This window comes from Scheffersomyces spartinae (assembly GCF_019049425.1).
Source record: "Scheffersomyces spartinae strain ARV_011 chromosome Unknown scaffold_26, whole genome shotgun sequence".
Lineage (NCBI taxonomy): Eukaryota > Fungi > Ascomycota > Pichiomycetes > Serinales > Debaryomycetaceae > Lizanozyma > Lizanozyma spartinae.
This window is the reverse complement of record NW_025065073.1, coordinates 118,299-146,230: the sequence shown is the minus strand read 5'-3', so window position 1 is coordinate 146,230 and position 27,932 is coordinate 118,299. Positions and strand designations below refer to the sequence as shown.

General features: G+C 39.2%; 12 protein-coding genes across 12 annotated transcripts; 6 read left to right on the top strand and 6 right to left on the bottom strand.

Annotated features, from left to right (window-relative positions):
- Positions 1-1,033: 1,033 nt before the first annotated feature.
- On the top strand, positions 1,034-7,532 carry SRB8 (Srb8p; the record flags this gene model as incomplete). Its single annotated transcript, XM_043193757.1, has 2 exons — positions 1,034-1,041; positions 2,732-7,532. 2 exons carry the CDS (start codon positions 1,034-1,036, stop codon positions 7,530-7,532), a joined length of 4,809 nt encoding a protein of 1,602 aa, XP_043047176.1.
- A 338-nt stretch (positions 7,533-7,870) lies between these two features.
- Positions 7,871-9,864, top strand: ZRG17 (Zn(2+) transporter; the record flags this gene model as incomplete). The annotated part of the gene is made up of 2 exons (XM_043193756.1): positions 7,871-7,878; positions 7,971-9,864. 2 exons carry the CDS (start codon positions 7,871-7,873, stop codon positions 9,862-9,864), a joined length of 1,902 nt encoding a protein of 633 aa, XP_043047175.1.
- A 287-nt stretch (positions 9,865-10,151) lies between these two features.
- Positions 10,152-11,492, top strand: ARG8 (acetylornithine transaminase; the record flags this gene model as incomplete). Its single annotated transcript, XM_043193755.1, has 1 exon — positions 10,152-11,492. The coding sequence occupies one exon, from the start codon at positions 10,152-10,154 to the stop codon at positions 11,490-11,492; it is 1,341 nt and encodes a 446-aa protein (XP_043047174.1).
- A 170-nt stretch (positions 11,493-11,662) lies between these two features.
- Positions 11,663-12,742, top strand: PPG1 (putative serine/threonine-protein kinase; the record flags this gene model as incomplete). Its single annotated transcript, XM_043193754.1, has 1 exon — positions 11,663-12,742. One exon carries the CDS (start codon positions 11,663-11,665, stop codon positions 12,740-12,742), a length of 1,080 nt encoding a protein of 359 aa, XP_043047173.1.
- A 272-nt stretch (positions 12,743-13,014) lies between these two features.
- HUB1 (ubiquitin-like protein) lies at positions 13,015-13,287 on the bottom strand (the record flags this gene model as incomplete). Its single annotated transcript, XM_043193753.1, has 1 exon — positions 13,015-13,287. One exon carries the CDS (start codon positions 13,285-13,287, stop codon positions 13,015-13,017), a length of 273 nt encoding a protein of 90 aa, XP_043047172.1.
- Positions 13,288-14,020: 733 nt separating this feature from the next.
- On the top strand, positions 14,021-15,148 carry KQ657_003014 (uncharacterized protein; the record flags this gene model as incomplete). The annotated part of the gene is made up of 1 exon (XM_043193752.1): positions 14,021-15,148. One exon carries the CDS (start codon positions 14,021-14,023, stop codon positions 15,146-15,148), a length of 1,128 nt encoding a protein of 375 aa, XP_043047171.1.
- Positions 15,149-15,192: 44 nt separating this feature from the next.
- Positions 15,193-15,732, bottom strand: GRX5 (monothiol glutaredoxin; the record flags this gene model as incomplete). The annotated part of the gene is made up of 2 exons (XM_043193751.1): positions 15,193-15,627; positions 15,700-15,732. 2 exons carry the CDS (start codon positions 15,730-15,732, stop codon positions 15,193-15,195), a joined length of 468 nt encoding a protein of 155 aa, XP_043047170.1.
- Positions 15,733-15,980: 248 nt separating this feature from the next.
- Positions 15,981-18,011, top strand: VRP1 (Vrp1p; the record flags this gene model as incomplete). The annotated part of the gene is made up of 1 exon (XM_043193750.1): positions 15,981-18,011. One exon carries the CDS (start codon positions 15,981-15,983, stop codon positions 18,009-18,011), a length of 2,031 nt encoding a protein of 676 aa, XP_043047169.1.
- Positions 18,012-18,044: 33 nt separating this feature from the next.
- Positions 18,045-19,064, bottom strand: KQ657_003011 (diphthamide synthase; the record flags this gene model as incomplete). Its single annotated transcript, XM_043193749.1, has 1 exon — positions 18,045-19,064. The coding sequence occupies one exon, from the start codon at positions 19,062-19,064 to the stop codon at positions 18,045-18,047; it is 1,020 nt and encodes a 339-aa protein (XP_043047168.1).
- Positions 19,065-19,601: 537 nt separating this feature from the next.
- On the bottom strand, positions 19,602-22,802 carry GDH2 (glutamate dehydrogenase (NAD(+)); the record flags this gene model as incomplete). The annotated part of the gene is made up of 1 exon (XM_043193748.1): positions 19,602-22,802. One exon carries the CDS (start codon positions 22,800-22,802, stop codon positions 19,602-19,604), a length of 3,201 nt encoding a protein of 1,066 aa, XP_043047167.1.
- Positions 22,803-24,217: 1,415 nt separating this feature from the next.
- On the bottom strand, positions 24,218-25,774 carry PRS5 (ribose phosphate diphosphokinase subunit; the record flags this gene model as incomplete). The annotated part of the gene is made up of 1 exon (XM_043193747.1): positions 24,218-25,774. One exon carries the CDS (start codon positions 25,772-25,774, stop codon positions 24,218-24,220), a length of 1,557 nt encoding a protein of 518 aa, XP_043047166.1.
- A 168-nt stretch (positions 25,775-25,942) lies between these two features.
- APM4 (Apm4p) lies at positions 25,943-27,925 on the bottom strand (the record flags this gene model as incomplete). The annotated part of the gene is made up of 2 exons (XM_043193746.1): positions 25,943-27,570; positions 27,922-27,925. 2 exons carry the CDS (start codon positions 27,923-27,925, stop codon positions 25,943-25,945), a joined length of 1,632 nt encoding a protein of 543 aa, XP_043047165.1.
- Positions 27,926-27,932: the final 7 nt, after the last annotated feature.

Below are 27,932 nucleotides of genomic sequence, written 5' to 3'. Positions count from 1 at the left end.
CATGACCTCTCTGATATAATCTACAATCATATACTGTTTAAAGAGTCTTACTACGGAAGCTTAAGTAACCCACTAGTACATTTCTGACTTCCCATGATCTCAACTACATAAGGAATTTAATCTGCCAGTATACAAATGAGAGGTTTTGCTCAGCTTATGGAATTGGCTTGCCAATTCTTTATTCTGTTTATGACTTAATCAGGTTAATATAAAAGGATGTCGAAGTACAACCTTTCTCTACCAAAATTATTTCCTTAAACAGAGTCATTTAACTTTAAAAACAATCGAACGAGATGCCATCAGAAGCTGAGAGGCACCTGATATCAGAAGATATGGAAATAGCAATTGAGATAGCAAAAATTATTCTGGCAGATTTTGCCTTCTATGCAATCGCTTTTGTATGGCTGTGCACGTACCTTGAAGAATCACACCCATGGTGGTTACTTTCGCTTATAATTCTTGCTGTGGTTCCTTATGTTTTTGCTCACCTCACACGTAATGGGTATATTGTGTTTTGAGGTTTGGTTGCAGATATTGCATATAGAGGGATTTCGGAGTGTATTTGATTAAAATTATCAACTATAGAAAGTAGAAAATATAGATGCATTACTGAAGATTGTTATAGCTTTAGTAAGATTTACGTATACTGGTAATAATTGTCTTTACTCGGTCTTAGGCAAGATATCACCTCTTCACGCTCATGGAAACAAAAATTCCTTCGTAGTCTTCACCGTTCTTCATTGAAATGATTTGTTCAGCTTATGAAATTTGGTCTGCCAATTATTTATTCTGTCTATGACTTAATCGAATAGATATAAAAGGATGCCAACCTTCAAAGTTTTTCTTTAATCGGGACAATATCATAGAAGGCTACGTACTTTAAAAGATATAGCGAATAGGGAGATAACAGCCTCCATGCCACGCTTATCAAATCAGAATGTTCCGGAGGTGCCGCCTCCGTACTCGTCACATGGTTCTGGTGGCCCGTCGATACCGTCAGCAAATAATACACAAGTGAATACTAAGTCCAAAGATGCCAATGTAAGTACTAAGAGCGTTATTCAATTGTTGGCGTTCGGTTGCTTTTTATATTTTTTCTTAATTGCAATTTTTCTACTATGTGTGACCATCACCAGAGAAGAATCATACCCATGGCATTCATATGTGTTATTTTGTCTTTCTGAAGCTGCTTTGTCGGTTATTTATTTTATACATAGACTTAAAAAGATGGAAAGAGTATAGCTTTGTTTCTATGGTGTGTGCGGGTACTGGAAAATGCCAGAACTACCGCATGGATTTGATAATCACTGAGTGCAAAACGAGCATTCATGTTCAGTCGCTTAAAGTACCAACAAGTTCAGAATGTTGGATACCATCGGGCGTAAATACTGAAGTGGAAAGAAGGAGGTTAAATGATGTTGAATCCCAAGAAGAGGCTTATCCGAGAAGGGCAACGAAGGATGAGATGTTGAGTGGTAAATGAAATGTAAAGTAACAAGTCACCGATATTTAGGGAATGAAAAACCTGGAAACGACCGGGGATTCTAGGTACCTAGATATAATACGAAATTAGTATAAAGCTATATATGTCATATCAAACTATAGTAAGTCATTATCCAGAAGGCTATGCTACAACGCACGTTTTGAGCAATTCATGACCTCTCTGATATAATCTACAATCATATACTGTTTAAAGAGTCTTACTACGGAAGCTTAAATAACCCACTAGTACATTTTCTGATGACCTATGATCTCAATTACTTAACGCATTTGCTGTGCCAATATATTAATAAAAAGGTTGTGCTCAGGTTATAAAATTTGGTCTGCAGATTCTTTATTCTGTTGACGACTTAATTTAAGGGACATAAAAGGATGTCGATATACAAAGTTTTCTCTATTGAAATTCTTTTGTTGACAGTAAAGATACTATAGAAGTCATTCTACTTTTGAAAAGAAATTATTGAATAACGAGATGGCCAATTACTATGACGATCCCAAGAGAATGAGTGGAAAGGAGGCGATTCAGGTTTTTGGATCCATTCTTTTTAGAATTTGGTCATAGGAGCGATTGTTTTTGGTATTGCTGAAGATTCATCCCCATGGCTCATATATGTATTAAGTTGTCTCGCTCAGGCTGTTTTGTCGGTTGTTTACTTTGTGCTGAGATAGCTTTGTTTCTTTGGTCTTGCGCTGTTACATATTGCAAATGTAGCAGAAGGTTTTACATTATGGTGGTAGCATTATTAGTAGAGGTGATGTTCATTAGTGCTATCAGCTGAAATAACAGTGTAGTATAAGAAGTACCAATTATGTTAATAATATGCAGAAATCTGATTTGAATATCGTAAAACATCATTTAATAGTATTCTTCGTAGAGTGATATTAGTACTGTGGTAGTTTCCAGTAGTATCAGTTCCGTTAGAGTTAGACAGTAATGGTGAGTGTTATCTGCAGGATATTGGTATGGATAATTATAGAGTACGATATTGACTGTAGTTCACCATTCGTATAGTGAATAGTATATGGTGCATATAGTGTAGTGTATGTGCAGTGTATAGTGCAGTGTATAGTAAAGTGTAGATGATACATATAGTATATCGCACTCCTTTTGTGTAACGTTCATCATATAAATAATCTACCATACAAATCAAACACCACCAATAACCATCAATTGAAATCAAGTCATGTCGAAACCAAGAAGTCGTAATAGTCTTCTACTGAATCAGAATAGAAGCACGCCCCCCAACACCAGCAAATATGAACTTTCACAAATGAAATATGAAATGGATCATCCCAATATCCCACTCTTCCCATTAGAATCATCTTCAACAATTTCACCAAAGGACTCATCATCATCATCATCCACTTCCACATATCCAGATTACAAGCCATGGAAGGACCACACACAATTATCGCCCTCCGGACAAAAGGAAGAGTACGAAAGAGTCAATAATCTGACATTTCTAACCAAAGGATATTTTGAACCTTCTCAAGTATCTAATGAATATTATTCGGCCCGAACGTTTATCCAAGCCACAATCTTCTCTTCCACTGAAAATTGTAACAACGTTTTAAAGGAGTTATCACAGCATTTGGTTAATGCCTATAAGACTAGAAACGAGGTTATCAACAAGATTAGATACGAGTCACATTCCTTTAATATTCCTCCAAGGGTTACTTTAACTGCACTGAAGAGAGAGTCTTGGTTACGGGATCTTGCCAGTCCAGATGTCCCCTTACTGAAGATATCGATAAAGGTCCCCCATGGGATTCGAAGCAAGGTGTTGATAGACATCTTGGCCACCAGACATGTTCCTATTACCAAAGCACTTTGGTTCACCAAATGTGTATTGTTTGGAGAATGGCTTTCCTTGAGGAAGAAGGGGTCTGGTAAGAACTCTAGTGGTAGTCCAAGTGGTAGTAATACTACTATTGCCCAATTGGAGGTTCATTGGCTACAGGAATGGTCAGAGCAGGTTTCTGATTACATCTATAAATATTCCAGAGAAATGAATAATGTACTGTACGAGAAGAAGAAAGCTTATATGGATAAGTTGAGCTACCTCTTACAATATTGTCAACGGCTTTACATTGAACAGCTTGTTGATAAAGTATTCTTTTTGACTACGATTATTCAATATTTCAAACGATGTCTTCCTATAGACCCCAGTCAGATAGCTTCATATTATGCCTCACGACCTGATTCAGAGGAGTCTGGTGATACTACTAGTAATAATAATCATAGTAATAGTAATATGGCTGGGCTTGAAGGTGATGTTGACTTGGGTCATGGACAGAGACTTATGGCACTAACCATGTTAAAGATCTTTTGGAATGATATATTGAAACATGATTATCTATGTAAAGAGTTGAGTGAGTTACTTTTGTTGAATTACTTTACAGTACAAAAGTCTCCTACTAATTCGTCCAAGGGAGTGACCAGCAGCAACAGTAGTCACTCCCAAATCTTACCTTCTAAATTAAAGAATGCATTATTAGAACAATTGGCCAATACTATAAACTATTTGTTCAAATATAATGCTAATGTGTTTATAATGCCTGATTGTTGGATGTTGATCCAAGAGTCTTTGAAGCAGATTCTACTTTATGATTCAACAACCAAGTTCCTGAGTGAACAAGAGAAGATCAAGTTGAATGAACAGTTTCAACTCATAAAGTATCGAAATGAAAGTTTAATGTTGAATATGAGAAATGGTATTTCCATTAGCAAACAAGAAGGAAATACTCATTCCATTTTGGATCTATCTAAATTATTGAATGGTGGTGGTGGTGGTGAAGGCGGTTCAGCGACTATTATAAGTGAAGAAGCTTTACTAAATCGAGGTCCCAAATCTGATTTCCTTAACTTCATTCGTCAATTAGATCTTATGAAATTAGATGATGAGTTGGCAGATTTACTTCTGAATATCAGAAATCCAGATTATTGGGGGTTATACTTAAAGGCTATGTTCTATTGGTGTATTTCATCTTTCAGAAGATCAGACAATGAAAGAATTTCCATTGTCTGTAATTTTTTGAAGAAGAGAGTATTCCAAAACTCGAATCAGCAACATTCTACTGCCAAAGTTGAATTTGAAAATGAAATATTGGAAATTCTTTATGATTTACCCAATGAAAGTAAAGAGGTTGGTGTCGACATGCAGAAATTGTTTGTTCTTATTAATGAGCTTTATCGATTACAAATCATCACCATTTCTTCATATTTAAGAAGACTAATTGCTTCAGGAATCTTTTATGTTATACCAGGAACCGATTTACTCTTCAATCAGCAAATAACTATGCACTTATCCATATTACAGAATCTACCATTGATGAATAATAAGCAATGTGATAATATCTTGAGGAAATGGACTCCAGATCATTCGAATTATCAACTGAAATTTGATGATGCCAAAACATATTTAAGAGAAGCATTTACAGAAAGGATCTTATCCAACACGGTTGGACCGGAGTTCTATCAATGTGTTGAGTTCTGTAGGGCCCAAAAAGTTGGACAGAAATTCTTGTTAACCAGTTGGTTAACAAATGAACTTAAAAATGCTATTTCCGATTCTCCGAAATTGATTCATATGACTCCATTGATTGTGTCTCGATTATATGAATTTTATTCGGTAGCTGACAACTTGTCGTTATTTTTCAAGGTATTAATCAAGTTCATATTAAGAAATGATGGTAAGATCATCATCTATTACTTGGACACGGTATATTTGATTTCCAAATTAATTATTAGGCATTTCAAATTGATGAAATTCATGCCCAAAACAAACTTGGACAGTCCCACCACAGCTTATGAATTGTTTGAAGCCATTATAATGAATTATAAAGACTTGCTGAAACGGGATATAGATTGCTTTGACTTTGCTTCTATTTGGAAGTTTATTGATAAGGTCTTTGACTATGAAGGTGATAAGGAAGAATACGGTGGTGGAAGTATTAATAACTCCAAGAATTCAAAATTCATTGATGGGGATCAAACTATTGTGGATACACCAATGAAAATGAAAAGTGATGGGAAATCAAATGATAAATATACATATACTGAGTTCTTTAACGAATTACAGATCCTTAATGGAAGTAGTCCATCTGGACTTTTGGCAGAATCGGAAATTGGAGAATTTGCAAATAAACTTGGGATCCAATTACTGGAAACATCTCTTGAAGGTATCATTACGGGGATACTCCAATTCACATATGAGAATTTTAAGTCAATGGATGAAGAAAAGGAATTTGGACTTCGAAGAGTATTCAAATCTCTCAAACATTTGTATGGTGAAGTGTTGATTCACCAAACTCAAGCAACAGCGAATGGTATTTGTTGGAAGGATGTCTCCTCAGATTTAACGGTATCTTTCATGAAATACTTGGTGTATTTGGATATCATATCATTTGATTTTGCAACAAAAGTATTTCTTGAAGATGAACAAGGTCATTTGAAGTACTTTGATTTAGTGTATGGAAACAAGGAATCAGAAGAGTTGGAATTTAGTCCTCAAATGCTAACCCTATTGAATATTTCAAGAGAGAAATATTGTGCTAAGAATCACATAATAATGTTTGCTGCGATAGTAAAGAATATTAAGGATTCTGTTTATGAATCGAAGGTCTTTATTCAATTTAGACTGCAAGTTATGACTACTTTCAAAAGAATCTTATGTGGTGATACAAAGCTTTTCATTCATGTGTTTCAAGATTCCCTCTCAATTCAAGATCAATACTCTTTAATTAATGATCTCCTTGGTCTTCAAGATAAAGAGAGAATTGTGGATTTGGAATCTTTAATGGCATTCACATCCTTAATCAATGAATATAATCTTCCTTATCTTCAAGTTCTTTCCAAATTTGTGTTGGAACAACTGCAGGCTACTTTTGATCGTTCTCGGTTCATAAGCAACATAATGAACAATGCACATCCGTTGATCTCCAGTACTAATTTCTGTATTGGGGAATACCACAATTACTTGTCGTGGACAGTTATGGTTCAGATCTTAGAGGGGGGGGAAGAATGGGTCTTTAAAAATATTCGTATTGATGCAGATGGTTCCAAGGGATACTTTGTTTCACTTCGTAACGACGAGGGAACGAATTTACTCCCCATTGTCAAAGATTACTTGAAGAAGTTCTCTGCCAATTGTTGTGGAGAAGTACAGACATCTGTGGAGACATTCGTACAATTTGGTAGTATGCTTGATAAATTATTGGTTGTTGCTAACTCCGATAATGTTCCACTTCAGAACAAAGATATCTATGATGGAATATCTATTTTATTGCGGTTATTGATAATTCACAACCCAACTCTTACGAATGTTGTTCTTAACACGGATGGAGAAAGTCTTAAATTCTATCGTCATTTAGTCAAGTTCTTGCACTCGAAGTTCTTGGTTCATAATGAGAAGCTCCGGATCTTATTATATGATTTGCTCTTGATAATGAAGAGCCTGGTATCTCAAGAACTCATAGCCAAATACGATGGGGTCAATAATAGTGTTTCACCAGAAGCAACTACAGACAACAACAATGTTAACGCTAATACCGAGGGTGGAACAAACAACAGCAACAACAGTAATGGCACAAATACCAATAGTACTGCTGCTGCTGCTGCTGCGAATACTACTAATACTACGTCAACAACCTCGTTTGCTTCTACTGCTGCTGCACATCTTTCCACCATATTTGATATACCTGAACCCTCGTCAGATAACCCTCTTGGTCCGTATGCCTGTGATGACAGTGTCACAAGCGTATTAACACTTAGTGAGGATGAAATCTCCAGCTCAGGCGATATTCATGCTGTAAACAATGCTGGATATAGACTCCGCAGTTTGAATGGAGAACAATCTACATACTTAACCGGACTCTTATCGGCAACAGAGATTATGTCCCAACCACCGGTTACAAAGAAGTTCACAATGAAGAGCTATGAGACATTAGAATCCACAAAACATGGGATAAACCTGGCACGGATAAATCTTCTGCTTTTCAGTTCTTTTACTACCAAAGAGAACCCACCATGATATTCGCTGGATATGGTTATTTTCATCGGGGTGTTAGTTTTTACATTAAAATTTTAGTAGTTATAGGTGTTCCGTAGTGCATATAATTGAAATTTTCCGCGAAAACGTGCAAAGAAAACGTGCACAAAATAAAACGGAAACATAGGTGGTAATTTCATTTACAATAATAAACCTCTATTCATTATCACCAACTCAATATACTACTGACTCAACTTTCCTTATGTCCGAAGGGGTGTTTGATATTGAAGAGACGGAATGTCTCATGGAGTCACCCTCCTTTTTAGAGCACCATGACAGGCTTAACTCCGTTGGCGAAAACGATAACGTCATTGGTGGTGATGCACCTGTACCTATGAATTCACTCCACCACCTAGCTAGTCAGAACTTCTCCTCAGAGTCACTAGGCAGTAGTTCTGAGTGTTCGTCGTTAATGAACAGTCCCGGAGTCATATCTTCTGGTGGTGGTGGCAAATATAGCGGGACTCGTCAGTATCCCAGAAGGTACTCCAACAATGTACTGACTACCAATGGAGGTGGACTATTCAGTGGTGCTAATAATACAAGTCCTGTTGTTTATGGTAGGACTCCACCGTCTGCTAGACCTCGGCCCCGATCGGCGATCTTCTTAACAGAGTCTAATTACTCTATAGCCGAGGATGGACCCTTGTTCTCTCCGTTAGATTCTGCTACTGCTAGATTTCCTGGAGCATCCCCATCACCTAACATCGACGCTTCCAAACGACATCTGATTTATCGTTTGGACAACGGCAGTGGTCCTATTCTCATTCCGACCCCGCTGCCGATACCGGTGATGCAAAGGTTTGGCCCTGGTGGGGGTGGAGGTAGTGAGTTTGATTCCGGTGCCAGTCCAGTAGCCATGAGTCCTCCAAGAAACACAGCCCGTTCTCCAGCAAGAAGTCCTTCGCCGATAAGAAACAGTTGGGGCGGGAGCAGATCGCCTATTAGGAAGTCCAAGTCTCCGGTAAAATATCTGCCTTTCAACTTTCAGCTGCAAGAGATGGGCCATTCTCATTCCGGGTCCATAAGTCTGAAACCTGCCCATAGAAAGGGTCACAAATATAAGCACTCCTCTGTGTCTATGAACTTGTTCCAAGAACCTCCTCCAGCATTGAGTGTGACCCAACAGCCTTTAGCCATAGCTGAACTGTTCCCGGTACCTAATCTTTACGAGGCACTTTCTATGGTCAAACCTCAACAGAAACTACGTCTTTTGTGGTCCGTGTTCCATTTAACTCTCGCTGCTGTTATACTTATTGTTGGATTTAAGTTCAAGTTCTCTCCGTTATCCACGTTGGCACATCTTGTGTTCTACGACGCTTTAGGTTCTTCCGTTGTGGTGTTTGTAGATATAATGTCGAACTTTGAGGTGTGGAATACTTCTTCTATTGTGTACCCTTTTGGTTTGGGAAGACTAGAAGTGTTGGTAGGTTTTGGATTGGCTACGTCATTGATCATGGTTGGTGCAGACCTAATTAGTCATTCTATTGAAGAATTCGTCATGACTATTGCCATGTCTACTGGTGCTCATGATGAGGTGGACCTGCAACATCAGCATCTGTCACATCATATTCATGATGATCATAGTCATAACCCTAACTTACGTATTTATGTGGCAGTGTTAATGGCTACAGTTGCAATCACCCTCTCGTCTCAATTTATATTGAAACGTGATAAGTTTGGTCAAATGATGTCTACACCTGAAGGTATTGTTGGATCCAAAAAGAATAAGAAGATCAATCAACAAAGTATCTTGGATTCAGGTAATAAGGAAGTTTATGAGAACTCTTCCAAGAAAGATAAAACAGTGGAAAGTGTTCGATCTTATTCTAAAATATGCAAGGAGCATCCAACACATTTCCTTACCCTTTGCTATTCTTTTTACTTACTTGTGATTCCGTTTATTCCTACAGATTATTATAAGGATATTGCAATCGATATCAATGAAGCTACAGAAGGGGTGGTTGCTCTTATGCTTTGTTATATTGGCTGGAGAGTTGCTAAAACTCTAGGAGGGATGTTACTTTTATCTTATCCTTATTCAGATTATGACTACCATGTTACAAGAGCAAAGATCCTTCAAAAGACTTTTGAATTGGATTCCTTTAAGAACTCGTATCTGGTAGATAAACTTTTTATCACCAAATTCAATCTCCATTTGTATATCGTTGGAATGCTGATAAGAATGAAGGGGGCCAGTATTGATGACGAGTCTCGGGTTCGTTTTGAGATAAGCAGGGTTATTAATAAAGTATTGGAGTCCACTGATCCTAACGCCAAAACAGAGATTACCATTGATATTAACAGATTTTAATCTATTTGAAGCTTTATTATATGACTATGGCTTCTACTGAGTCATTAACAACATGTGACACATCGCTACAATTACAGCATATTATGAATCACAGCAATCTATTGCAGTTATAATCGTATTGGGCCCCATATAGGTGTGCATATAATGTGTCCCAATTAGGCAATTTCAAGTATGAGTCAAGCGCGATGCGGTATCAGCTGAAAATTTTCAACCTATAAATTAAAGTCAATGGTATCGTCCACTCTCTTTCCTTTGAACTTCTACGACTACACAGACTTTACGTAACAATGTTGAAGACTGTTTTGAAGGGAAAGCTGACCATGAAGAGCGTATACAGAGCTGGAACCTGTATGCGTAGATTTCATGGTGGTGTCGTCTTGGGAAGCACTAATACCTCACAGTTCATTAAGCAAGTATCCGAACCATTCACAGTTACCACGTATGCTCGTCCTGAATTGATTATTGAGCGTGGTCAAGGCAGTTACTTGTATGATTATGAAGGAAAAGAATACGTTGACTTTATGTCTGGGATTGCTGTGACTTGTTTGGGGCACTCTAATCCTGAAGTCACTGACATCTTGACCAAACAAGCCCAGAAGTTGATTCACAGTTCCAATTTATACTACAATCGTCCTGCCGGTGATCTTGCTGCCAAGTTGGTAGAACTTACTAAGGCCAGTGGTGGTATGGCTGATGCTCTGCGTGTTTTCCTTTGTAACTCGGGTACCGAAGCAAATGAAGCGGCATTGAAGTTTGCTCGTAAGTATGGGAAGACTAAGAATCCTGAAAAGTATGAAATCATCACTTTCAAGAACTCTTTCCATGGCCGTACTATGGGTGCCTTATCAGTGACACCTAACCCCAAGTATCAAGAACCTTTCGCTCCTTTAATCCAAGGTGTAAACGTTGCTGAAGCAGGGAACATTGACTCTGTTAAGACTCTTATCAGTAAGGACAAGACCTGTGCCGTTATCATTGAGCCTATACAAGGTGAAGGGGGTGTTAACTCTGTTGACCCTGAATTCTTGGTCGCTTTAAAACAATTATGTGTTGATAACGATGTTATGTTGATATATGACGAGATCCAATGTGGATTAGGACGTTCAGGAAAGTTATGGGCTCATGGGTTTTTACCAGCTGAAGCTCATCCAGATATTCTTACCATGGCAAAGGCTTTAGGTAATGGGTTCCCAATTGGAGCAGTTATGATCTCAGAAAAGGTTGAAAATGCTCTTTCAGTTGGTGACCATGGTACTACCTATGGAGGTAATCCACTTGGCTCAGCTATTGGATCATACGTTGTTGATCAAGTTTCCAATAGTGACTTTTTAGCTTCTGTTGGTGAAAAATCAAACAAATTTTTAACTCGTTTCAGTCAAATTGCAGACAAATACCCAAACAAAGTTTCGGCTGTTAAAGGTAAAGGTTTACTCATTGGTTTACAAATGGTGGATGAAGTTGATGCTGGTTCTGTGGCTTCTCTTGCCAGAGATAATGGCCTCTTAGTTATTACTGCTGGTATGAATGTTGTTCGTGTTGTACCTGCATTGAACATTCCTGATGAAGCCATTGAGAAGGGTTTGGATATTTTGGAACAAGCCATTGCTGCTGTTCCTTTCAAACAATAAAAAGTGTATATTATAATTAACCAAATGGGTATACTCAAATATACTGTGGCCCACAGTAAATTGTATACTTGAGTGTTTTGTGTTTCGCACGATTTGATCTATAATCTCAAACAAAATATACATACAAACTATTTCGTAATGCCACCAGGTCAAACACTCTGTCATCATCAATGACAGTAACCTTCAGTGTACCTCGGTTCGACTTGGACTACTGTCTTGAGCAGTTGCTTAAGCATAAGCCCCCGCGGCTATTGCCGCCACAAACCATCGAGCAATTGTGTCACATGCTCAAGACTGAGTTGTTAAAAGAAGCCAACATCATGAGTCTACAATCACCCATAACAATTGTAGGAGATATTCACGGGCAATTCCACGATCTATTAGAGATTTTTGAGATTGGAGGAACGCCCCCTAACACCAACTATCTTTTCTTAGGAGATTATGTTGACCGAGGTTACTATTCCATTGAGACCATACTGTTATTGATAGTGTTAAAGCTTCGATATCCTCAACGGGTTCATCTTATTAGAGGGAATCATGAGTCACGTACCATCACCACCAATTATGGGTTCTACACGGAGATAGTTACCAAATACGGGGGTAATACCGAGGTGTGGTCACATATCACTGATTTATTTGATTATTTACCCTTGGGGGCAACTATTGATGGGAATATTTTTGCTACTCACGGAGGTTTATCTCCAAGCTGTCAGCAATTGGACCAGGTACGAGCCTTGGACAGGTTCCGAGAAATACCACATGATGGAATAATGGCAGATTTGGTATGGTCAGATCCTGATCCAGAAATTATGGATTTCAAATTATCACCAAGAGGAGCAGGCTACCTCTTTGGGTACGACATTATCACCAAGTTTTGTAGAGAGAATGATTTGATCCAATTGGTGAGAGCACACCAATTGTGTAATGAAGGTTATATTAGTTATTGGGGAGGTCAATGTTTAACTGTTTGGTCTGCTCCAAACTATTGTTATAGATGTGGTAATAAGGCAAGTGTGTTGGAAATAACCCATAGCAACATGCAGTCTAAAACAAATACTGAGAAACAGCAGCAAGTATTACCTGGTCAATATTTTAATGTTTTTGATGCTTCACCAGAAAATGATATTGATACTGAAAGTGGAAAAGGGGTTAATGGGTTTATTACTGATGAAAATGTAAATGACTCCGAGATTTTTGCTGATTTCTTTAAAAGCATTCATAGGGGAAAACAGGCCGAATACTTTTTATGAAAGTATGTGGTTTTTAAATTTTTAATGTACAATGTATCAATGTTTTATGGGTTCAATGCTTATGACTTGTTTTTTTTTTGTTGATAGTTACTATTTTTACTGTTGGATTGGGATTATTTAAAGAGGATGTATATATATGCTTATATCTATACATATCGTATATACTCGTAAGATCAGACATGTATGTACGTATGTATATATGTACGTATGTATATATGTATGTATGTATATATGTATGTATGTATATATGTATGTACGTTTGGCATCGCAATTTACGAGTAATAAAGCTCAAAGTTAAATCCATCGTGTACCTCGTAATCATCAAGTGAAATATGATCCTTATAGATTTGATTACCCTTTTTCAAAACTAATTTCTCGGCAGGTGTACCAATCTGAAGGGCGATCATCTTTTTCAAATCCCCAATGGTATCCTCTTCAAGACATTTGACTCGGATTTTCTTACCTAATCTGTCATTGGCATTCACTTCTATCATGGTGGTACACAGCAAAGAAGGAGTAGATAAGAGAAGGTTATGTTTACGCATATTGTGCATATATTTTTAAACATACCTTTTAGATGCGGGTAACCCAAAAAGAATGTCTTTCCAAAGAGGAAATGTAATTACATGCGAACAACTTTGGCCTTAATTGTAATATGAGAACTATTGTCTGTTTCAAGGTAACGTTCAAATATTAAACTTCTGTTGACAAGCCACCGACTTTACTTGGGTCACCGATGCATCCACATGATGTTTTAGGTTATAGTATTAAAACACAGGACTTGTTACATCTATTGTAATACCAATACCGCATTGATAATAATGCGAATATTGTAATGTTTTTCAGCCGTAAAGCTACGATGTGTGTGTGTGTGTGGATAAATTAAGTGCATATAGTCAATTTGAACAATCTACTGATTAAATGTATCGACCTAAAAGTTGGTTGTTGTGCATATGCCGAAAAAGTCAGATCGGAATATTATTATACATGATACAAATAAGGTACCCTGAATACTCCTTTTCTTGATAATTTAAACGTTTGTGTGTAATTTCCTTTGGCCGCCCCTTGATACCAACTTGAGGTTGTAGTCTCAAATGTGTCAAGACCTCGAAACATACGCACATACATGCATGTGCCACATATACGACATGTGTATAACAATAAATAAGGATTGGACATTAAAGAATTAACTAGCATAAATGATAAGCATATTTAAACACTGCTAATTTACTCTTATTTGTTGGCAAAGAGCACTTTAGTTCGACTCTACATATTATTATGACTCCTTGGAAGCGAAGGCTGTCAAAAGAGTTACTTTATGGTAGTTATCAAACCCCCCAAGACTTTGCGCAGTGGGGCACTTGGACTCCTGTTACTGAAGGTGCGGCAACTCCTCGGCGGGGGCTGTTAGCCAAAAGTATACTTACTCGATTTAGAAGAAGCTCAGGTGACTGTGAGTCACCTGCACCCACCCCTGCTTCAACTCCAGAAACTTTTGACCATTTGTCTCATTCTCTTAAACAAATCTTAGGATCAGAAAAGGGCCCACATATTAAGCCATATTCCTTTTCTCAATGTCAAAACCAGGATTTCACAGAACTCCTATCAAATGAATGTGCCATTTGTGATGAATCGATACACAATAGATTGGCTCTGGAATCAATACGTTTTTTAAAGTGCGGCCATTCTATCCACGAACAATGTTTAAACCTTTTGGTTGATTATCAACATCAAGTTCAAAACACTGGTGATGTCTCTGAGTTAGCTCTACATTGTTCTAGTTGCAATAGCAACATACCACTTGGTAACCAGGATGAAACTCTTTTCTTACCTGGATGGAGAGAATCGATGGTTTCTAATACAATGACATTAGAAGTTACAAGAGAAAGTATGTTGCACCATAATAGAGTTGGGGGAGTAGCCCTCGTGCGTTCACCGCTGCCAGATCTCTCGATTCACACTACTATCGCCGAAATAATGAATCCAGACATCAAGGACTTGTGTACCCGGTTCATGTTGCGAAAGGCTCCTACGATGCCATTGCATCTTCTAGAAACGCTTGGGGATATCAGAATGGTAGATAGATTGGATATCTCCGTTAATGGGAACGATTATGCTCCATGCTCAGTGTTCTTATTTGCAGACCATATAGTTTTCGTTCCGGATAAACCTTTAGCCGAGTATCACGTGGTCAGCCTTACTAATCCTGATATTGATATCAATGTATCTGGGATCATAGTTATTCGTCCTGGTAATGCTGGATCATTAGTAGACGAAGTTTGTCTTGCTTCAGAAAGAAATGAAGTGATACAAAAATGGGTCATAGGAGTCATTGATGGTACGTTGGAGTTCCCTCTTGAGCTTTTCAGTTCAACCATTAATTTGGAAACGGTTTCAATACGCTGATATATAGGAATTATATACATTATTAAATACAAGCACAACCTCGTTTAATCATCACCTCTTTTGCTTGGGTTGATGTTTGCAGAAGTAGGTTCTTCCGCTTCTTCAGGAACTAAACAATCGTTTTCCTCCAATAAATCGGCCAACTCGCCGGTCTCGGCCATACTGGAAATAATGTCGCACCCACCAACAAAGTCTCCATTAACATATAATTGGGGGATCGTAGGCCATGAGCTGTACTCCTTGACTCCGTCACGTAACTCGGGATCTTCTAAAACGTTATAAGCAGCAAACTTCTCAGGATCAACTCCTTGTTGTCCGAGGATCTGTACCGTCTTTTTGGAAAAGCCACATTGGGGGTAATTGGGGGTTCCCTTCATGAAAAGAACCACCTTAGAACCTTGGACTGCTTTGTCTAAGGCATCTTTCAACTCTGTGGAGATGAATCTGGTGGATTGGATTCTGGTGGAAAATGCACCAACCTTTTTTGCGTGTTAGTTAGTATTCGGTTAACAAGGGTGTTACATATGTATCACTTCAGAAACAACACGTACCAATCTGCGATTAAATAAGGATCTACTCAACATCTCTTTCCCGTTAAAACTAATGAATTAAGCAGAAATGAAACTATTACTAAGAACTCATTACTATCCTTTGATTCCAATAGGCGAGAAAAAAATTGCACAAACAAATTGTCACTGTCTGCATATAACGTATACACCCTAACACCAGGCTATGGTAAGGGCAAAAACAAAATGATACATCATAATACACTCCATAATTGTTATACATCACATTACTTATATATATAACTTCCGTTTATTTATACAAACACATGTCTGCACCCCCACCCCCACCACCTCCACCTCCAGCGCCTTCATTAGGGAGTGGCCCCCCACCTGCGCCCCCAATTGGAGTGGACGCCTTACTAGGTGATATCCGTAAGGGTACCAAGTTGAAGAAGGCAGTGACAGTAGATAAATCAAAGCCAATGATTGATTCTAATAGTGTGCCCACCATATCGACTCCTTCAGTGGCAACTCATAGTTCTTCTACCCTAAATGCTCCTCCTCCATCAGGAGTTCCTCTGTTAGGAGATATCTTTGCTGGAGGAGTCCCCAAGTTAAAGCACGTTAAAGACAATCGAAGCAACATCATTCCTCCTTCAGCTCCTCAGATTCCAATTCCAACTAACAATAACAATACTAAAGCTCTGCATGCTCCTCATTTGCCCGCTTCTAGACCCCATGCTAAAGTATCGGCACCAGCAGCGGCTCCAAAAATAGTGGCTACTTCTCCACCTCCACTTCCTACTTCTGCTCCCCCAATTCCCTCCTCTGTACCACTGGCACCGACTTCCAATCACTTGAGGCCTCCAAAGCTTCCTCCAGCAAGACCTAAAAAGAGTCAGCATTTGAAGTCAGCCTCCATCAGCTCAATCAGCTCACAAGACAGTACTCACTCCGATACAACTCCTCCCCCTCCTCCACCCGCACTCCCGCTGTCTCTCCCACCACCACCTCCTCCAATTCCTGGCTCAGTTCCTCCTCCTCCTCCTCCTCCTCCTCCACCACCAGCTCCGGATGCTGCATCCGCTTCCACTCCTGCTCCCCCTGCTCCTCCTGCTGCAGCTCCAGGAGGTTTGCCATTCTTAGCACAGATTAACGCTAGAAGAGACGAAGCTAACGTTGTTGATTCATCAAAGTCGACACCTCCCAAAGCTCCTTCTGCTCCTCCAGCACTTCCTTCAATGGCTCCTCCAGCACTCCCTTCAATGGCTCCTCCAGCTCCCCCACCAATCCCTGCATCCATCCCAAGCAAAAGTTCGGTCCCTTCAGCTCCGCCCGTTCCTGGTAATCTTCCATTTTTACAGGATATCAATTCCAAAAGAAGCAACGCATTTCTGGTGGAGTCTTCTGTTAAATCATCTTCAACTGCATCTTCTACTGCCCCTCCCCCACCCCCACCCTTACCTCCGGTAGCTCCAAGTGCTGTGCCTTCAACTCCTTCTGCTCCACCTCCACCTCCAACGAATTTGTTCAGTGCAACTAAATCTTCAGTTCCCCCACCAAAGACAGCACCTGGAGGAGGTTTACCATTCTTAGCAGAAATCAACCGTAAGCGTGATGATTCCTATGTTGTCGATGGAAGTTCAAGTGGATACTCAACGGCATCAGAGACCCCAACACCAACACCAGCTTCAAGAGCTTCTGCTCCTCCACCATCTGCGCCCCCAGTTCCATCCCAAGTACCCAAACTCCAAATGAACAACACCCCCGCAAAAACTCATAGTCTACCAAAGGTTAACATTCCCATCCCACCAGTACCCAGCTTCAACAATAGTCATAATATTGAAGAGTCAATAAGGGTTCCCCCACCTCAACCACCACAAGCAGCTCCTCCACAAGCAGCTCCTCCACAAGCAGCACCCGCATTTTCCAATGAACCTGAGGACGAGCCTACCGCACCAAGTATACCTTCGAGTTTGCCACCAAGTCTTCCCAACACTGCTCCTCCGCCTCCATCGATTGCACCCAAGAAAGCCAAGGCTCCTCCCCCACCACCTCCACCACAAGGAGCAGCTGCTGCTGCTGCTGCTGCTGCATATTCTTCTTCTTCTATTTCACGGCTTGACGCGCTTCAACAGTCCGGGGAACAACTCAGAAGAATGGACGCTCTGCGCTACACAATTAACACCAATGGGAAACTGACAGCGAAGATCGTTATTGAAGATAAACGGTTCAAGTTTGTCAATGCCAACTCATTGCCCAATCCTCGGAGATACGGAGAAAGAGGCCATGCCATCAAGTTGTACCCCAGTGGACGTGGATCATCTGTCCCATTAGATTTGAGTCATTACGCATAACGTCTATAAAATCTATACAAAGTGTGTTTACCTTTATGGGGACCAGATTTGAATGACGTTGTCATAAAAAGAGCATGTGATTATTCGCTCACCATCAGCACTCCAATCTCCACCATAGCACATACTCTTGTGATCCCCTATGAAGTATTTGGTAGCTTCAAATGGTCTAGACTGGTCCTTGGTCAGCTCAAGCACCCGAGCACCATCGTACATGCAACAAGCCAACACTTTACCGTCTTTCTTTGGGTTGGGAATCAACCTCCAGACTCCACCACCAAGATTCTCCTCCAACACCGTTTTAGGAGGTGCTGGATACAACTGGGTTCCCATCATTCTGATATCTAAAGCCCGGATATGGTCGTCGTAAGATCCTGTCCATATTTGGGTTTTATTAGTGTTCCACAGAGCCCTGGGAGTAAGAACAGAGACCACACCTGCATTATGGTTTCGAGTACTTGTCCATATAGGCTCTCTCGTCCTTGTATCATGAGCTATGAGCTTGGCATCGTCTCCACCTGTGAAGACTACGTTCGTTAACGGATCCAAGCACCCGAATTCTCCCGACCAACACTCCAAATCATGACAAGTATCGAACGGTTCCCAGGTTCCTGTCTCCAACCGGAAAAGCCCTGCTTCTCCGGAAGTTGCAGTGACCAAAAGTGTCATATGGTTGATTTCACTAAAGAAGACCGAAGTTATAAGGGTTTTTTCATCAAAGATTTGATGCTTTATCAATTGATGTAACTGTTTGGGATCTTCACTGTTCCAGACCCTGATTTCACCCGTGGAATGAGCTGAAACAAGTCTGGTGCCTTCACGGTTGAATTTTATATCCAAGATAGCACTTTCGGTAGCCAATGATGTGATTCTTACTGGGTTTTTCCCATTCGTGGTACAGTACACTTCAAGAGATCCATGACGAAGATCACCGGTCTCAAGCTTATACGTTCCCACCACAAATGTGTCTTGATCCAAGGGATGATATCTTATGCAGCATGGGGGAAGTTCACTATGAACTATGTCTAGTCTAGTACATGTTGGTAAGTCTGACATTGTTTAGTAGTAGTCGTAATTGTTGTAGATGGGGGCCATCTCATCGTTTGAAGTATGATTATTTGGTAATATAATTATTACGTAATCAATGGACATAAACTAGTCACGTGATTAAATATTTTAGAAAGTGAAAAATAAATCACCACGTTAACGGGAACCACCATTACCAAACAGTCTTTTCCTATACGAACATGGGCTTATGGGAAAGATGGAATGCCTTGCCTCGTAAGGTAAGACTTTATGTGGGGTGTTCTACATTTGTCTTTGCACTTGTTAGTGATTATGTACTGATGAAGATTGCCAAAGAGCAAGGGTTACGGAAAGAGATTATGATTAAGTTGGAGCAAGAAACCAGTGAAAACGCACCAGTTTCCAAGTGATAAAGGAGGTTCCATTAAGAAAGGGTTCTGTTAGGACAGGTTCCATTAAAAGAGGTTCGGCAGTTCTGCTGCTCAGTATTATAATGTCTCTATAAGATATTCATTAAACAATTGTAAATAGTATAAATAAGGTCACAAGATATAAGAAGAGATTCAATTAAGCATTCAATAAACCTCTTTGGATGTAATCCTTTCTGATAGAAGAAATAAATTCCAAAAATTTGGCAGGATTAGCATCTATACCTCTGGTGTATACAAAGGAAGAAGCCAAACGAGTAGCGAAAATAGCTCTTAAATAAGCTTCTGGAACTCGTTGTAAAATGTTATCGATACCAACCACATCCAAAAGTAGTTTTGGTAAAGAATCCAATAAGACAGCATTACGGAATCCAACATCATCATTCCATAATTCTTTTGAATTGGCCAATTCATCACCCAATTTGTTGATAGAAATAGACAATTTATCAGACAATAAAGTGATTGGAGTACCAGACAGTTGATTTAAAGCCCAAAGGGATTCAAATTCGGCTTGAGCATTGGCAACAATCTTTTGTTGAACTTGTTTAACATATTCAGTGTAGAATTGAGGCTTTTCCCCAGTGACAGAATCAACACACATGTTATTCAAGAATCCCTTATCATCAAAGGCCAAAGCGGCCAAAACTTCCAAAGATGATGAAGTAACACCACCTTTATTGGTTGAAGCATCTTTGAAAACAACAGCACCAGCCTTTTCCAATACCAACTTGGCAGATTGAGTGATGAACAAGTTTGCACCTTCCACAAAGTAAGGAATAACAGACTTACCGGTCTTAGAGTCAATTAATTCTTCAACATTGTTGGTATCAATGGCTGCAGGTCTACCACCACAAGGAACAAACAAATCAACACCATCTATACCATAAACTTCCTTAACCTTAACATGGAAAGTGTTTCTAAAGGCAACACCACTGGTAATAACAGTACCATTTGGTAATTTGACTTCAACATCATCAACTAATACAATGTAACCATCCTTAGATAATTTAGAACGGTCGTAATGGTCAATCATGACTCTTTCCTTTGCCAATCTAAGTAATTCAGTCTTGTCTAATCCATGAGGATCACAAATAACCCCTGAACCATCAACAAGACCAACATACTTTTCATCACGAGATAAAAGGATTTCATTGGATCCCAAATCACCATCTGGACCACCAGTTTGAATCTTACGAATAGTAGCATTATCAATGTTCAACTTTTCATAAAGCTTGTTAACATACGATCTAACAGACAAAGTAGTCATTCCATATTCATCGTGAGGAATACCACCAATTTCTGGAGACTTCCCAGTTAAGAAAGACTTCCACCAAGGAGCACCTCTCGATCTAGCATGTAAAGTTGCCCAATCGGTATAACCAGCAGTACCTTCATCAGGACCAAGGAAAAGAATTTCTGGCTTATTGTATAAATCAACATAAGCTTCCTTAGAACCGGGGATGAATTGTTTCAATAATAAATCAATTAATGAATCAATATATTTTTCAAAGTTTTGCTTTGGCTTATCTTGTGCTGCACCTGGGTCCAATAAGATGACACCCTTGGACCCGCCTTCAGGGATATCTTTATTCTTCTTTTGTTGAGTAGAAGCCAAGTTATAATTTTCATCAAACAAATTACGAACATTGACGTTATAAGCATCAAGAGATCTGGATCTAACAATTCTAATACCACCTCTAGCAATATCTCTAAATCTAATGTGGAATCCTCTAAAATCAGCTCCCACAACAAAGAACATTCCATAAGGAATTTCAGGATATTCAGTTTCTGGAAGGAAAGATGGATCTAATCTAAATGATAAAGCAACCTTAGTCAGAATGAAAAAGTTGGTTTTCAAAATAGATTTGTTGAACATGTACAAGGCTCTCAAGACAACAGCATGATGTTCATTTTGAGAACATTCTCTTGATAACAAATGTTCAAACTCTTCTTCAGTACCAACCGAAGTGATTTGTGACAATCTTTGATAAGATAAAGTCTTTTCCATTGAAGAACGAACATAATGAACATCAGCAAATTGACGGTATAATTTACGTACAATATCTGATCTTAAATCAAAAACTTCCTTAATGAAGTTTTGAGTATAAGTTTCAGCTCTCAACCGTTTCTTCAAGGCATTCAACACTTCAGCATGTTGTAAGGAACGAGAAGCATCCAATAAAGTAGACAACTTATTGAATTCAGGTCCCAATCTATTCAAGAAATGGGTAACAAAGATAACACCACATTGAGCATAAATGGATTCTTGTAAAGACAATTCACCCTTAATGAAACGATCATGGAAGAAATTGTGGGGGATACAATATAAAAGTGATGCTTCCTTAATCACTTGATACAAGGATAAATCAACCAATGGGTTTTTGGAGTTAGAAGCCACATACATAGAAATGATAGTGACACCGTTAGCAAATTGTTCCACGTATTTTCTTGTAGTGTGTAACTTGTAATAGTTAGCCAAATCACTCAAGGCTGAATTATAACGAGCCAGAGTCTTTTGACGATAACCAATAACAACTCTATATTCTTCGGTATCATCAATTGAATAGTGTTTAATCACAGGACCGGTAGCTTTCAAAACTTCTTTAATAATTTCAGAATAAACCTGTTTGGTATTTGGTGAAGCAATCTTCAAAAAAGTAGTGTCACCAACCTTATCAATATCAGTTTCATCTTCTGAAACACCTTCATTTGCATATAGGTTCTTGTAGACAAAATGACATTTAACAAATTGGTTCTTCAATCTGTCTGGGTTTTGTTGAGCAATACCAGCAAGAATTGGATCAGTAGAATGGTTCAAAGGAGCAGAAAAGTATTCAGCTCTGTAGGAAGTTGAAGAACCTGAAGATGATGGATCAATGTATTTATCATCAATGAGTTCATCAAATTTGTTTCTAGAGTTTGGTCCAGCAGTATCAAAGAAAACAGCATGATCATCAGCTTCTCTCTTGTATTGAATCAAAGGAGGAAGTTCTGAAGTGTTTGAAGCAGCACCAGCAATAGCAAAAGCTTGAACCTTTGTGGAATACAATGAATGAATGTGAGAAGCAATTTCTTCAGCAGATTCTCTAGCAAAGAAAACGTCATCAATTCCTAAATGTTCATAAAACCATTTAGCCTCTGATTCAATCAAGTTTTCAGGAATGAACCCGGTGGAATCCAAAATGTCTAACACTTGTTCAAATTGTTCCTTCTTCCCCGTAAAGGGGGTTTCAATGTATCCATGTCTTAAACTCACAGACGTAGCAGACTCATTCGAAGAAGTTCTCTGAATGGTAAGTCTGCTAACATCAGCTGTAGCACTTGCAACTGAAGCAACCATTATTGTTGTAACAGATTAAAGTGATTTGTCTTTGTAAGTGTGACGTATCACTTTTTATGTATTTCTAGTGTTAGAGTTGGGAATTAAATAAAACGACACATCACCTCTATTTATAGTTTAATTTGACGTGACTTGGTCACAGAATATGTGTAGTGATTGTGGGGGAAATAACAAGTGGTTTTGTGGCGTTACTCGGATCCCGTTTTGAAGGGTACCGAAAGGAAAGTGGCCGTTAAATTAGGAAAGTACCAGGAAAAATATGTATAAATAACTATTAATGTTCATCCTAATAATTGCATCTCTCATAACGGGACCCTCTCTAACAAAATCGTCTAACAAAAACTAAAAGACTGTCTAATAAAATATCTCTATACCATTTAACTAACTAACAGTCTCAATCTTTACAATTGATATTGACAAGAATCTCATTAACAGCCGTTCCGTCTACTTCAACCCAACAACGTTTATTCATCACCAGGTGGGGAACCTATGTGGCATTAAACTTACATTGTGTGGCATTACATTATTCGTTTTCAGTCACACCTTATGGCATTATGGAATTTAACTATGAGACTGTCATATTTTTCTTGTAGAATCTAGACTATTATTAGGCTTTCTTCTTTGGGGGCCCTTCTTGACGTCCAACTTGGTTCACGGCATTCAATTTCCATAACGCCTGTTCCGCGCACACCGGAAACTTCTTACCCCACGTCCGCGCTACCATGACACTTTTATCCTAAATGGTCCGTTGTCCGCGACAAGTGCCGCTAGGTTTGAGGGGATTGTATGCAGTTTGTGCTCATCGCGTCCCAAAAGGGAAATAAATCTGGGGAAGCCCCTATGTCCCGGATTTTTTACTTCATTCAAATGCCGCTAATACAAACTCACCAGCCGTTAAGTTACTGAAAGGCGGTGTCGGGATCTCTATGACGGACATTGGCTCATAAGAAATGTCTTGTAAAGTATTCTCTTCAATAAAGTTCTGTGGGGTATTGCGGAACAAATCAGCTAGAACTATGTTTTGAAAAAAGTTTCATTCATGAAGAGTTTCTTATTCTGCGTTCTTTTTCGTTCCCTAATTAATTGATCAAAAGAAAACCCTCCTTAACTTGCAACCTCGTTTAGCGGGACCAAGTTCAGAATACGTTGAAAAAAAACCACAAAAGAAAAATATAAACGGTGGTGTTACCGATTGGTAAGTGTACTACCGTCGGTTTCCTCTTATCTAAGACGGCAATAATTAAACAATCTCTTATCTACAATTGTAAAGATATGCAACTACACATTGGATAGTTATTCCGGTACCTTCTTAAGGGGAAATGATCCATGTCATCTCATCTCATCTCTCCCATTTCGGGAAACCTTTCTGATTTATATTATCATTTATAAATTATATTTCTTATATGCAAAACTTCTTAGTATCCATAATCAAACAACATCGATACACTTTCTCCATTGTGGATTCTTCTAATTGATTCGGCAAATATCCGACTGACATCCAACACTTGAATCTTATCACCCAATTGCTCAATATGTTCAATCTGAGGCACACTATTGGTGGTAATTAACTTATCAATGGCTGATTTATTAATCCGGTTGATGGCATCTCCACTGAAAACACCATGGGTGACTAAAGCAAACACATATTTGGCTCCTTGGTCTTTCAATAACTTAGCAGCACGGGTTATAGTATACGAAGTGTCCACCAAATCATCAACTAAAACACAAACCTTGTCCTTTACATCACCAACCAACATGGTTGTTGCTACCACACTGTGTCCACCAATGCTTTCACTGCCACTGTGATGCTGATGATGATGATGGCTATGATGTTGGTGATGGTTATGGTTAGAGCTGTTGATACTGGAACTCAAACTCAAGCCACTGGCACTCGCTATGTTTGCAACATTGGAATTATACGTTGGGTGATTGTTGCCGTGTGTTGATGTAGTTCCCTTAAACACTTTGGCTCTTCTTTCCTTATGAATCAAAGCAAAGGAACATCCCAATGAATCTGCAATCGAAGTAGCTCTCTTTGCTCCACCACTATCAGGAGACACAATCACACAGTCTTGGTAATTGGGGATATATTGAGTGATGTATTTCTTGAGTAAAGGTTTCAGATACAAATTGTCCACTGGAACGTTGAAAAAACCTTGAAATTGAGGATCATGTAAGTCCATTGTAATACATCTATCGGCTCCAGCTCCAACAAGAAGATTGGCAATCAAAGTCCCATTCTGTGCTATCCATTGCTTGTAACCCGATTCGGATTTTCCATTCAGATCAAGTTGTTCAAAGATATTGGAATTGGTATAAGCAGCATTCAAGTGGCCTGTTCCGATTGGTGCACCAACTTGGGTGGGAGCAGGTTGCGAAGACACTGGTGTAGTAGATAAACTTGATCTTCCACTGGATGGTTCTTCATTAGGGAGTGTAGGGATAGGTTGTTTCAATGAGAAACTATTAAGAGCAGCTCTCTCTTTAAGAGAGTCACTATTGGGAAAGGCAACAGGATTTAATGCCAAGGGAGAAGTAGCTATCTCGTTTAATCCAATTCCTTGTCCGGAACTTCCTCCTAAAGGTCTGGGAGTTCCCGGAGCCAGTTCAAAAGTATACAGTTCTTTCTTGGTAGAAATGGAGGGAGCTCCATTCCCTCCAGACTTATAAGGAACATCTGCTTGTCTGGAATAAGGAAAGAATGGTAGAACAGCAGTGACACGACGAGCCGATGCAGTTTTGCAAGCTGCAATCATAATAAGCAATTCAATGAAATTATCATTCACATGACCACAACCACTTTGCACAATAAATACATCCTTTTCTCTAACAGAGTTCTTGATTTCAATTGATGTCTCTCCATTGGAAAACTTGTTGCTGAGAACTTGTCCTTGTTCTATCACCAAGCTACGACAAATAGCTTTAGTCAAATCGGGGTGACTGAGACCCCCCAAAACAACCAAGTCTCTCATATCAAGTCAGAACCTGCACAAGTAGTTCAATCGAATCTTACCAAACCGTATCGAATCGAATCGTCGTTGTATCGGGGTATTGATAAGCACATGGGTCGAGTTCATCTCGAAAATTTTCCCTTTATGTGACCTGCATGTAATATCGACAACTACCCCCTAACACCAGATTTATACTCTTACTTCATAATTACCTGAATTTGAAGAATACTTTACCCACTTTACTGTTCGATAATTCGACCGTTCGTTCACCCGCAAATACTTCACTTGTAATCCCAGACATGAAAACATGTTCAAGTGGAAGCTTAGACGAATAGGAGGCTTTCTAGCATGAATATAAGCAGAATTAATAGCCACACACGCAAGCTGGTCACTATCAGTAGACGTACTAACTTCTAAATTAAGGTAATGATCTTGTCCACCATAGAACTTTCCAAAATTCCAATCAACCACCAGATCTTCAGGCACATATTTGGCATTTCCTCCGCTGGCACTAGTGAAAAGTTCAGATTTCAATAGGGTTGCTGGAACAGGAATCTTCATAGACACATTGGTGGCAGATATCTTCAGAGAGAATAACGATGAAAGTCGAATCAGATACTTTATTAGCCTATTACTTTGTTCCACTGCCGAAGTATGAATCTCAAATGGAAGCTGTACATTTCTATTGCACTGGTAACTCATGAGCTGGAACTCTCCATCCGGAGGTATAAATTCAATCATCTTCTCTGTGTGGAACTTTTGTAGTTCAACACAGTCATGGAATCGGCAATCATCAAGTTCAACCCTGGAATCTCCATCAACGTCAAGATCGTCGTTGTAATCGTCAACGTCAACGTCTCCAGAGAACTTTGCATTATCATTCAATCCAAATCGACACACTGGCATTCCCAGTAACTTACACTTCATCATGATCTTCCCATTGACATAGCCTCTTAATATTTCTCCCTCTGCAGTCATCAACATGTTGATATGTTCCTGGACGTTCAAGAAGATCTCGTTCCGTCTGTACTTGATTCCCGTTTGTCTCCAGGGCACAACTCTATTCTCGTTGTAGTACCCATCATTGGATGATAAACTGGTTTTATCCTTGCTATTTCCATTACCACTACTACTTCCACTTCCACCACCACCAAGACCACTAGAAGACCCCCATCTCATTTTCATCCGAGAAGAGCCTCGACTCAGTGAGCTCTTGGACGACTCCTTGTTGATGCCAAACCTCTGTTTCAAAAAGCCCCAGTCCAAATCTATGGGGAACCCAAACTCAACTATCTCATCTAAAACATCATATACAAGCGAATACAGTGCCAATATTCCATGACTGGTAAGTTCTGTATTCTCAATCACTCCACTACTTAATACTCCATCTGTACAATCCTTATCATCACCATTGATTCCTCCTCCGGTACCATCCGATTTCATACCCGTAATCAGATCTAAAGCGGCTTCGGCCTTGTGGTTCCCGCCATTACGTGTTCTCCAATTGACTATAATGCTCTGTAATATCACTTTCAACTTGAAAAGAAACTCGAGGATCAAAGAACAATCTTGATTCGACCGGGCCACAGCACAGAGCCAAATCTGACCTGTCTTAATGTAAACAAACGATGTAGACCCTAAAGTCAATACTGGCGAACGTACTTCCAAAGCTTGGGTCCCACTTGATCCTCTTCTTCCGGCACTACCTCCACCCCCTGATCCACTAAGCACCGATTGGTTGTTGATAACTTGGATCCGGAACACGTCCCCGACATTCCGTCTGATTCCTTCCCGATAAAGCTTGGTGATGAGAACGTCTCCTTTAAGATCGTAGATAAAGATTCCGGAGATCATCTTCCGAGTTATGTTCCGCTTTAATTGAGTATAGTAAACGCAGAAATAGATTGGTATTTGATGTTATATGTTTTTCCTATGCTCATTAGTGGGTGTGAGGGTGTGAGGGTGTGAGGGTGTATTGATGTATTGGTGTACGGATGCAAAGTATATAGACATTATGACAATTTTTGATAAACACAAAATTATATAGTATAAGTGCTGTGTAATAATATCTAGGTGGCAAGAAGTTGAAGCTATAAAGTGCAAGCCAAAGTCCACTTTAATTAACTTTTACTAAAGAAAGAGAGAATTTACTGGGAAATATAAAATACTCATTTGTACA